Source organism: Nyctibius grandis, chromosome Z (genome assembly GCF_013368605.1).
Source record: "Nyctibius grandis isolate bNycGra1 chromosome Z, bNycGra1.pri, whole genome shotgun sequence".
NCBI classification, from domain to species: Eukaryota; Metazoa; Chordata; class Aves; order Nyctibiiformes; family Nyctibiidae; genus Nyctibius; species Nyctibius grandis.
In genome coordinates, this window is record NC_090695.1 from 71,459,202 (window position 1) to 71,470,706 (window position 11,505).

The following is an 11,505-nucleotide window of genomic DNA, read 5'->3' on the forward strand; positions in this document are numbered from 1 at the left end:
GCCCCCCCCGGGACCGAACCGCCCCCCGCCCGCCGGTGCAGCCGCCCCCGGGGCACGGGACCGCCCCCCGCCCGCCGGTGCAGCGCCCGCGGTGCTGCCGCTAGAGAGCACTACGGGACCGTGCCGCGGCCCCGTGCCGCTGCCGGGGGCGCCGGGTCCGCGGGAGCGAGGGACGGACGGACGGACGGAGAAGGACAGAGGGCTGTCTCCGGGTCGTTGCTCGGGGTGTTTGCCACTGGAAATGCAAAGCTGCTGCTGCTGCTTTGGGTACCTGAAAATCGGCGGCTAATCCTTGCAGGGAATGCGGTGCTCACAGCTGCAGAAACGCAGTGCCGGAGCTGCACCTTCAGTCTGCAATGAAACATGTCGGCAGGCAAGCAGTAACTTCCAGGGGCGTTACTGCACTCAAGCCACATTTGATGCTTTTGCAAATTACTTGGAAGATGGTGTGTACAGAAGAGGGTTGAAACAAGAATCAGCTCAGCCCACCCTGTTTACCATACAAGCTATGTCCTGGTTTCTTTGCTCTGCCTTTTCTGTGTTTCATCAGTGAAAGCCTCAAGCAGCCTGAGGGAGACAAAGGCACCATCATGCTCAAAGCTGCAAGTCCATCCAGATGGACTGAGTTTCAGCCAGAGGGCTGAGACAAGTGGCCATTCCCCCTGCAGGATGTGGATGAGACCACATCCGTAATACTGGATCCAGTTAGCGTAATCCAGTACAGGAAAGACACGGGAGCCCAGCTGAGGCCATCAAGAGGGAGCTGGAGCATAGGACAGGCTGAGGGAATCAGGTTTGATCACCTGCAGAAGAGAAAGCGAGCGTGGAGTCTAACTTGCAGTCCTAAAGAGGGTTACAGAGAAGATGGAGCGGCGGTCTTCTCTGAAGTGCACCGTGATGGGGCAAGGGGAAAGGAGCAAAAGCTGTGACGAGGGGAAGTCTGGTTGGACATAAGGAAAAACCTTCCCTTGAGAGTGGGGCAGCCCTGATATGGGGACCAGAGAGAGGGGGATCTCCAGACTTGGAGACGGTCAACACTTGGTTGGAAAACCCCTAAGCAGTCTGGTCAGAGTTAGCCATGCTTTGAGCAGGGGTTGGATTCAAGATCTCCAGAGATCTCTTCCCACTTAACTTTTTCTACAGTTCCATGATTTGCTGGTGAAACAGGAGATCCAGGCCAGCCAGTGGAGCACTGCTGAGCCCAGCTGGGCACACAGCTGCAGTCCATGGCAGCCCTGGCAGTATTAGAGATGTATGTATTTAAATGGTGAACACAGAACGGGAAGGATCAGAGCTAACACGCTCTGAGCAGGAAATGGTGGCCGAAGAGGGAGTGGGTATTTGCGGACACCAGGAGTTACTGCTTAAAGTCAATATTGGTAAATCAACCAGAAAGTTTTCTTATCTGTGCAAGATCAGGCTCTTGGGGCGTGGAATGGCTTTTCATTGATCCCTGGTGGCCTCTGGCTCTACATTGCTGGCCCACTTCTTTCTGTTCAGGCTTAGCTATGCCTTCAGTTCTGCTAAGGACCAGAAAACCCACCCATCTCAAAACATCAACCACAAGCAACAGCCTGCCACAAATCACCCTTGACTTTCTGGAAATGCAGAGACCCCATTTCACAAGAGCAATTTTAGAAGTGGGAAGCCATGGTGCACAAGCCAAACCACCTCTCTTCTCCCGTAAAGCTGGAAGTGTGTTTCCTGGAAGGATATTGAAAGGTAATAGGCAGTGGAGAGGGGAGGGTCTGGTTCTCTTGCAGATTATGTCAGCTTCCCTCTTCTTAGCTCTTCTGTCATGGCTGTCAGCCCTCAAGATGGCTCCCCATGCTTTGCAGGACATGAGAATAGGACCTGTGGCCCTGAGATGAGCTCACAGCAGCATGGTCAGGCCAGCCCAGTTGACGTTAACAAACACCAAGCTGAATCTCAGGAGTGAGGAGACAATCATAGTGCTCGTACCCACTGCATATCACAGCATGCCTGCCTTGGTCTATGTGGCTCAGGTCGCAGCAGGTCAGAGCATCCTGGAAGTGCCTCATGCAGCCCTCTCACTGGTACAGTACAGCAAGGAGGAGTACATTGTGTCAAGCACTGACCCAGCTCCCTGTGCTGGCCCTATAGCTCAGAAGCCATCTCCCTGCACCCATCATCTGCTCTTCATCAAGAAGGCTAAAGTCAGTTAAAGGTCTCTGACCTTCCCCTTCATGTCAGACCTGGGCCCTACTTGTCACCCCAGAGGGTGAAAATTTCCTTTATTGGACACTGTTAATGGCCCTAGGTAAAGACATCTCTCTGGGGCTCAGGAAGGGAGAAGGGAGGGAGAAGGACATCTGCAAAACAGCAGCCTCACTCCTCTAGATACAGCCACCCTTGCCAGCCCGTCCCCAGCTCCGTTCAGACAGCAGGACCTACCTCGGGGATGCATGTGGACCTCCATGTTTCTGGCTTTGCACTTGAACCTCATCTGTTTAAGCAAAGCTGTGTTATCTGTCCTCTCTTCAGAGAAAGAAACAGTGTGTTGTGAGTGAAAGTGCTGATAAGGAGGGTTTTATTTTGCGATAAGATTTGTTGCTTGCAGGCACACCTTTCTCACCTGCTGCTGAAGAAGCCAGTTAGAGTGACAGCAGTCCTGACACAGAGCATGCGGTACCCGGAGTGACTCCAGGACCTCGTGGCCACCAAAGGCATCTCTGCAGAGATGGACAGAGGTGCTTTCTCTGGTTCCCGGGAGCCTCTGCCCACAGGGAGATCCCCAGCCATTGCAGCGCAGGATCGGCACTGCTGCCCACGTGTGTTTCAGCAGCAAGCGTTGCCCTGTGTTCACGGAGACCTCATGCTGCCAGGCCTTTGCCACCTCCTACAGCTCCACTTCAACACAAGGGGAGGGAGGACATGGTTGTTTTGTGCCCTTCTTGGCTGATATGGGCTGTGAGATGAGTCTAAAGCCTCCCAGAATTTGCTTCTCCCCAAAATCTAAAGAGCTCTGGGAACCAGGTGAGCCTACATGTCTGCAGATGTGGAGGTGGGCAGTGCAGCTGATTCCCCTTCCCTGTGAGCATTGCAGAGGGTTGCAGAGCTGGAAAGAGCCACCAGCTCGTGCTGGCCTCCACCACGGCACGTGTGGAGCTCCGCCAGGCAGAAGGGTCTCCTGGCCTGCCTGGCAGCAGCAGACCCTACAGCCCAGCCTCGTTGCAACATGGTGTGGATACCACACTTGCAGGAGGACCCCAGCACAGCTTTTGTGATAGTGCTCAACCATAACAGGGCCTCCTGCCTCCAGCTCCCCTTCAGGCCAGTGCAGCCTGAGCTGTCTTTGCCCAGTGCCTTGGCCTGGGGTCAGCATCCTCCCCAGCTACAGCTCCCTCTGTGCTGCAGGTATTCCACGAGGCACTCTGGTTAATCCTTGAGTATTTGGCGTTATGAACGAGGTTTGGGTCTTTCATGCTAGAAGATGAGAATTCTTGCTCTGCTTCCACTGGTATCAGTCACTCAAGGGGAGAGTGCAACCTTGCGTTAGCTGAGATGTCTGTGGAGACCAAAACAGTGCCAGGACACCTGCGTAGGGAGACCCATCTTTCCAGGAGCTACCTGTGGGGAATGGGCTCCATTTGCTTGGTCATAGGGCTGCTGGAAGCTTTCTGCTTTGACACCCACCAGGTGCTTTCAAGCTTCTGGTGGTGTAACTGCAGAGGTCATCCCAGGATTTTGGGTTGAGAAGGCTGTGCTAATCGCTTGTGAGTGCTTGCCCCTCATGTGACGTCCCTGGGACCAAAGCGGGGGCGGGAGTCAGTGATGTCCATCCTGTCACTGAAGAGATGGTGTTACTGGTGTCACTGGTGAGATGACACACCTGCTGAGATGCAGAGCCTGCAGGGCTGTGGGAAAGCGGCAGCGACATCTCCGGAGCCACAAAAAATCCGGAAATCCCCCAATCGAGGGTGACCTCAGGGCCTGGCCAGCCCTGTGCTCTGCGAGACAGGTCCTTGCTAAGTCAGATAATGGCAATAGAGACCTCCACCCTACTCCAAGAGGAGAAGGAACCTCTGTGTCAGGTTATTACAGGAATGTAAGAGAGCCACTCCCCTTGCCATGCACAGGAGAGAAGACCACAACACCTGAAATGTGGGTAGAGAGAGAGGGTGTCCCATTCCTCCTGGCTTCAGGAGAAGTCCTGGGTGCGTATCTGGGGAGCCGGGGACACAGTAGCTGTGCAGAGTGGCTCCTGTCTTTGCCCCAAATGGCATTTCCCTGACAAAAGTGTATGGTTCAGCCAAGTTTCAGCCTGTCTCACTCAGCTGTTTTTAGCCATCTTTTGTTTGTCTAACGTGGCGGCTCAGCGAGGTTGGAGTGAGGTTGCCCAGAAATTGAAAACAAAACAGGCTTTTGGAAAGCAAGATGTTTACTGGGGAGCAAAACAGACTGTGAGAAAGACCTTCAGGCTGAAGATAATAACACAAGGGGCTGTAGGGTCTATCGGGTGTAGGAAAAAGCCCCAGCCAGACAGCTCCAGCCAGCTAAAAATCATGTTGGGTTTCAGCTTCACAACTCCACTCGCATTTCTGCAAATCAGAAATACCTTTCAGAAATGCGGATGGATGCTTGAACTGCAGTGTGGTGGAGCACCGTGGGACCACCACCCAGGTGAAACAGCCTGACGGCAGAGAGGGCAGGGGGGCTTATGAGCCCGCAGGCAACATGCAGCTCCCAAAGGACAAGCGACCTCGTTCCCCCTCATCATAACCTGCAAGAAGCAAGGAAAGCGGAGTGACCAGGAGCGTGTGGGGTTTATTGCTGACAAGGAAGGAGCTGGTCAAAATCACTCTGAAGTACTTATCAGAGTTTGTCAGGCAGGAGTCAAAACTTGAAAAAAAAACCCCCCACAAACAGAAAATTAAAATAGAATGTGTGTGTTGTATTCATTCTCCTGGTGGTCATTTTCCAGAGGATTATTCAAAGCTTCTGGTATTTCTGCTTCTGCTGGTTTCAGCAGCTCCTCTTCACCTATAAGGCATGTAAGAGACAGATCATTTCATATTGGGGGCCTCTCGTACGTTACCCCTCCATGCTGTGCTAAAACCCCTGTGGCCAGGGTCCTGCAATGACCTGTGATGTTAGGTAGCTCCTGGTGGCCTGCCCACTTTTCAGAGGACACGGCAGTCCCAGGGGCTGCGGAGGGGAGCCGGAGAGGATAAAACCCCCGCGGATTTAAAGGCAGGAGGCAAATAAAGACAGCCCTGATGCTTGCTCATTTCAAGATCTCAGGGCTGGGAGCTGGACTGGTGTGGTGTGCCCTGGTCAGCCCCAGGCCCCAAGATGCAGAATGGTTGTTTTCCATGGCACGAGAGCATTGCACACTTTGCAGCAAGAGGCCTCTTCTTCCCTGCCCCGACACAGACATTGCTGGAAGTGCAGTAATCGGGGGTCAGAGGATGCTCACCTCCTCTGAAGCAGATGCTAGGTTTTCCTGGTTTTGAAGCAACCTGTGTGCTTGGCCCATTGACCCCTAAAGTAAGTGTGCTCTTCTCTGCCCAAGACAGATCTGGGAGCAACTCCTGCTGGCCCAAGCTGTGTTAGCTGTAAAAGGATTTCCTGAGCCCAGACAGCAATCTGCCATTCAGACCAGTTTAGTGCCCTTCATATCTTGGTCCTGGCAGGTCCCAAAGGTGTAATCCCCTGCAGACACCCCCCCTCCCCCTAGTGCCCACCTTTGCCTCTCCCCTGCCAGTGTCAGCCCTGAAACTGGGTGGACTGTGGACAGAGGGTGTCTGGGATTCGGGTCTCCCTGACTGACTCTGGCCTCAAGAGATCGCATCTTCTCTCCACAGCATCCCTGCCGTAACCTGGCTCTTGGCAGAGCCACAGAGGTGTCCATAGGACAAGGAGCCATTTAGGACCATGGACTACAGACCCCATGCCAACGACTTGACTGACAGCAGTGGGCTTTTTATCACTCCCCATGACTTGGAGAGCAGTATCTGCCCTCAAAGCCTCAACACACATTCCACCCCCTTTCACAGCCACCCAGGTCACGTTTGGTGGGGTAGGGACCCATGCCCTAATGATGCTGCAGGCTGGTTGTTGATAAGGGGAGCAACCTTGGCTGACAGTCCTCAAGAGGCAGCACTGCACTGCCTCCCAAGCCCCCACTGGGCCAGTGGCTTTCCAGCAGCTCACCCACGGGATCCTGGCTCCTTGCTGCCAGCTCTCCCTCCGCCACTCCCAGTTGCATCCCACTGCCCAGGTCCTGGATGGTCAGCATGGGCAGCTGTTCTTGATGCACCAGCTCAGGTGGTGCCAGCTCAGGGGGTGCTGGCTCAGTCCCCTGTGGGTTGGGCTGGGGGTCCGGCTCCAGCTCTGGCTCCAGGATGGGCTCCACTGCTGGCTGGCGGCCCCGTCCTCGCCTGGCTCCTCTGCCTCTCCTTTGCCGTTTGCTCTTCTCCTGCTCCCTGCCAGGGGATTTCACAGGGATGAGGAGTTGGACATCGGATGGAGGACTTTCCCTCCTGTCCCGAGGCTGCTTTGCCAGGCTCCCAGCTGTGATGGTGACCCTTTCCATCCCAGCAGAAGCTGTACTTCTGCAGCCCTCCTCCCCAGCCCCACACAGTAGCCTCCTGTGGCCACACTGTGGGGTGGGAGCTTGGGCACCAAATTTTCCCCCAACCCCACGCTGTGGTTGAGGACTGCTTGCCACCCAACCCACCACCTACATAACCCACCCCTCATCCATCTCTGCTGCCCAACACCTGCCTAGACCTTCAGTAGCTACCAGCTGCAGGTCACCTTTCCCACCTGAAGACTGATGGAGCCCATCTTGGCTCTGTCCTTGTGCAAAGATGGAGGAGCTGGGCTGCCATGCCTGGGCTCAGGTTAGGTGCACCAAGAAAACAACTCCACAGCATAAGCAAGATTTACCTCAGAACCCACTGAACTGAATCTTTCTCCTGGGCTTCTGCTTTTCTTTTCCGGAGCAGCTCCCGGTCTCTCAAGCGGCGGGTGATGATGACATCTACAAGCACAAATTGAGTGCTAACATGACATCCTGGCTAAGAGACAATTTGATCCCTCCCTGCCTGGTGACAGAGCACTAATGCAAGAGGCCATGCTCTTTTTGTCATGAAGCGTGTCTTGATACGAAACTGCTTGGGCACTGTACTTCCAGCTCAGGCTCAGTGGGTAGGTTCCGATGACACCCCAAAGCTCCCAGGCTCCTGTGCTGAAAGTTACTTTAAATTTCTAGCTGAGATTTTCTTCCTGCTGCTGCAGCCTTGGGGTGGCCCTTGTCCAACCTACTCACCACTGTAGAGACCTGGGGCCTGATGGAAGCACGGGGCAGGCTTCCCATGCTATAAGGACACCATGAAATCCCTTGGCCAGATGTCACTGCAGGCTGCAAGATAATTCTTCATGTTTGCTCTGTTGTTACCCTTTTCCCCAGATAGCTGCAACTGGCCACCTCTGCGATTAAGATGCTCGTCTAACTAACTAACTAACTAACTAACTAAGGAGAAAGCCTTGCCCTGCAGAACAGCCAGCCCTACAACAGAGGAATAGGTCTGTGGGGGTGAGGGGGTGAGCCATCAGGCACAGGCTTTCCCATGCACAGATGTTCATGTGTGTTTGGCTGGTGGCCCAACCAGAGACCAGAACAGGGCTAGTATACTGCTGTGAGTGAGGAGACTGGTCCCAAAGACCACACAAGCAGCCCCAAGCTGGTCTGCAGCTATGAAGAAGGCCATGGCAGGGCTGAAGACAGACTGACTCATGTGAGAAAGCTCCAATACTGACTTTACCATTTGGGCAAGATGTGCAGGTTACCTACAGCCACCAGGATAAAGGGGCACCCTCCGGGTCCCAGTCACCCAGTGCAATGCCTTCTTAGGCCAAGGTAAGTTGTGCCCATTTCACTGGCTGCAAAGGGCTCCAAATGGCTTCCTGAGGCAAAGACATCTCAGCCATCTGCACATGGGCAAATGAATTCCTGAACTTAACTGAAGCCAGCACTGAACTTCCTTCTCCATGTCTTTGTCCTAACAGACAATATCCCTGACACTCTGGCAATATGTCTTGCAGTTTCTTATCCAGTCAGCCCTGAGTTTTCTAGCTTGGACTCCAGCCTGTAGTATTAAAGACCTGGCTTAGATCTAGTAGCACGAGACCGCTCCCTTGAGACAAACGGCATTGTTCAGGAACAACACTGCTTCCCTGGGGCCTGGAGAGAGAGGAGACTCTTCCCATGTATACACCAAAGAGGTCACAAAAGCGCTGATTTTCATAGTTTCAACAAAACCCATACAATGAAAAAGCAAAACTGTGACCTGCTCCTTCCAGATGTAATTAGATCCAGCTCCTTCCACAAAGAGCCTCAGCTCACACTAAAGTATTAAGTCACATCAGTGAAGAATGATCATTTTGTCATTCCCTTGTCCAGCTGGGAGAACTGACAAGGTGAGACTTCCAAGGCTGAGCTGGGACTTCAGCTCTTGTATCCAGATGTCTGTTGAACACAAGAAAAACCGTAGTCCAGGACAGAAAAAAAGCAAAACTGACAGCAGGAGACAACCTATACCCAAAGTAGATCTTTCCACAAGACACTTCTGGTAATTAATAATAATCTTGCAGAAACTTGGCTTGGAAAGGATCTCTTTTGGTCTCTGTTCCAATGTCCACATCAAATCAGGGCCAACTTTAAAATTACATCAGGCTGTCCAGGACCTTGTCCAGAGAAGTTGGGAATACCTCAAAGCCCACCTCTCTGGTCTCTGCACCACTCTCACTGTTAATTTTTTTTTGCTTTCTATCCAGCCATGTTTGCAATGCAGACCTGGTGCCTCCTGTCCTTTCCCTGTGCACCCCTAAAAAGAGTCTGGCTCTCCCTTCTCTGTAACACCTGTTAGGCAGAGGATCTCCTTGTCAGCCTTTTCTTCTGGCTGAACAAGCCTGGTTTCCTCTGCCTATCCATGTATGTGATTTGCTCCAGCCTTTAGCAGTCCTGGTGGCCCTGCCCTGGACTCATCCCAGCATGCCTTTGTCTTTCCTGTGCTGAGTTGCCCAAATCTGGGCATGGTATTCCAAGTGCTGTCTAATAATAACAACAGCCACCATCACAACAACAAAATAAAAAATAATCCTATTTTCTGTTGTTGCCTGTTAGTTTTTCTGTTCTTTTACTGCTGTTTTTTGTACAGTAGTTCCAGGAGCCCCCTTTGGTCTATGCACAGTAGAGCCATACAGGAGGAGAGAGCTCCTCTCTTGAATTCATAGAATCACAGAATCATAGAATCATTTTGGTTGGAAAGGACCTTTAAGATCATTGAGTCCAACCATTAACCTAGCACTGCCAACTTCACCACTAAACCATGTCCCTAAGCACCACATCTACACGTCTTTTAAATCCCTCCAGGGCTAGTGACTCCACCACTTCCCTGGTCAGCCTGTTCCAATGCTTGACAACCCTTTCAGTGAAGAATTCCAGCCTAACCAGACCAAAGAGAAGGGGCACACACAGCAGGATGCAATACAGATGTGAAGGCCACACACAACAACAGTGCCAGAGTATCATCTCAGTCACGGCAGGGGCATCTCAGCATGACCAGAGATGGTGTCAGCCTCTGAGATGAAAAACACTGCACTTGGACTGCACAATGTACAGCCAAGTAGATGTTCCCCAAACGGGAGGCTGTTCCCCGACATGAAGCAGTGTCAGAGGAAGCAGGGCACAGCCGGCGGGAGATGACTCTGCATCCACATAGCAAAAGGCAGGGAGCTGCCTGGGAAGACGAGGTTACAAGTTGCAGTAGCAGGATCTGCACAGGACTTCAGTTTAACTGCTGAAGCACATAATCCCTTGCACATCCCTTTGCAGCCAAGATAAAATTCTTTCCCTTTCAAAACGTCTTGTGAGCCATAAAAGCATTTTTAGCTGCTTGCAATGAGTGCCCTTCCCAACCCACTCCAAGCAAATTGTTTTGCACAGGTAGCGAACACCTCTCACGCACTTTTAACCAGTCCAACAGAGCCCTCCCACAGCTGCTCCAAAGCTGTCACCTGCTAGCACTAGGCAGGAAACATCACGGTAAAACATCTGCATCCTGGTGAAAAATTATTTAGCAGAGGACACAGAGATACAAAGATGAAATGAAAGGGAAAAAAAATCCATCAAGCTAAGAGAACAATGAGACAGTATTGCCAGTCTGCAAACAGACAATATATTGATGCTGCCTGAGGGACTTGTCTGAGTTGAAAAGCCTTTATAGGTGCTTCTGCCTTTGTGATCTGAAACACAACACAGAAAAAGCCACATATATTTGCAGTTAAATGTACATCCTCCATCCCCCAAGCATACACTGGTAATTATTAACTCCTTTTTTACAAACTGCTGGTGACAAAGATCATTCTCTCCTCTCTCTGAAAACTCAAGTTAGGAGTGGTCTCACCATTACCTGGCACAGCATACTCCTCACGGGTGGCAGAGGGTGGCAGGGAAGAGTCCGAATAAGCGTGGTCTTTGCCTAAACTCTCCATTGCTCTTTGCAGTTTTAAAGTTTCCTGGGAACGGCATCTGGAGATACTGGTGCAGCATAATGAGAGCTTGAAAAAAATGCGGACTGCCCACCCAAAAGCTCTTATCTGGCCAGGCCACCAATATTCTCCTTATCAGAGTGCAAAGGTGTGCGAGTCTCTGCCCAGGATCTACTGTGTGGATTAAAAACATGTTAGTGCTTTTATATAGCAAATAATTCCACTTCAGATACAGGAAATTTACACTCACTGCTGCTAAACTGTGACTCAGATGCCCTCCTTTATAGTAGAGAGAAGCTGCGTGGCAGAGCAGGATGCGGAACTGCCTCGCTGCTGGTTTCAGAGTGAGATGCAGGGAGGTGTTTTTAGCCCTTGAGGGCCCCTCGCGAGGTCTGAAACGGGACGTATGCTGTTTGAAAGGTGTTTGCACAGGACCACAGCAGTGTTGGTGGGAAGGGACCTCTGTCTCCACTCCAGTCCCCCTCACAGCAGGACGGTTTGCTGCATGAGGTCAGGGCAGCTGTGGCATCACGTGCTTTGGAAACCCCCAAGGGTGGAGACTGCCAAATTCATGTGACCTGTCCAAGAACTGCACCACCTTCCTGGGTAATCCGGAGAGAATAATGAATCCATATTGGGACTCCAGCCAACGGCCTGTGTGTGTTGGGGACGTACCAATGACTCGTTGGTCCAGTGGACCTGCTGTATCAAGGGTATGTGCAAAGCACTTCCCTCATGAAGCAGGATGGCAATGGGCAGCCCCAGTAAAACCAGTGGGAAGACCCAGCTGGTCCCTTGCTCCCGCAGGAGGATATCCTTTAGTGGTTGCTCCTTGCTCCCTGTTGCCCATCGCAGCCCCAGACCTGCACAGCATGCAGGCTCATGCAGCCTCTGTAGGACCATCTTCAGGGCCAGTATGGCTGCAAAGGGGAAGCTTCTGCTTGGTACAATGGCTTCAATCCTGAGATCCTGCTCCCTGCTCTG

The 11,505-nt window shown here is 52.2% G+C and overlaps 1 protein-coding gene across 1 annotated transcript; it reads right to left on the bottom strand.

Moving 5' to 3' along the window:
* Window positions 1-4,384: 4,384 nt before the first annotated feature.
* On the bottom strand, window positions 4,385-10,569 carry HEMGN (hemogen). Its single transcript, XM_068423729.1, has 4 exons — window positions 10,443-10,569; window positions 6,916-7,009; window positions 6,178-6,449; window positions 4,385-5,004 (listed from the first exon to the last, which is right to left on the bottom strand). Exons 1-4 carry the CDS (start codon window positions 10,522-10,524, stop codon window positions 4,895-4,897), a joined length of 558 nt encoding a protein of 185 aa, XP_068279830.1. The 5' UTR covers window positions 10,525-10,569; the 3' UTR covers window positions 4,385-4,894.
* Between the last annotated feature and the right edge of the window lie 936 nt (window positions 10,570-11,505).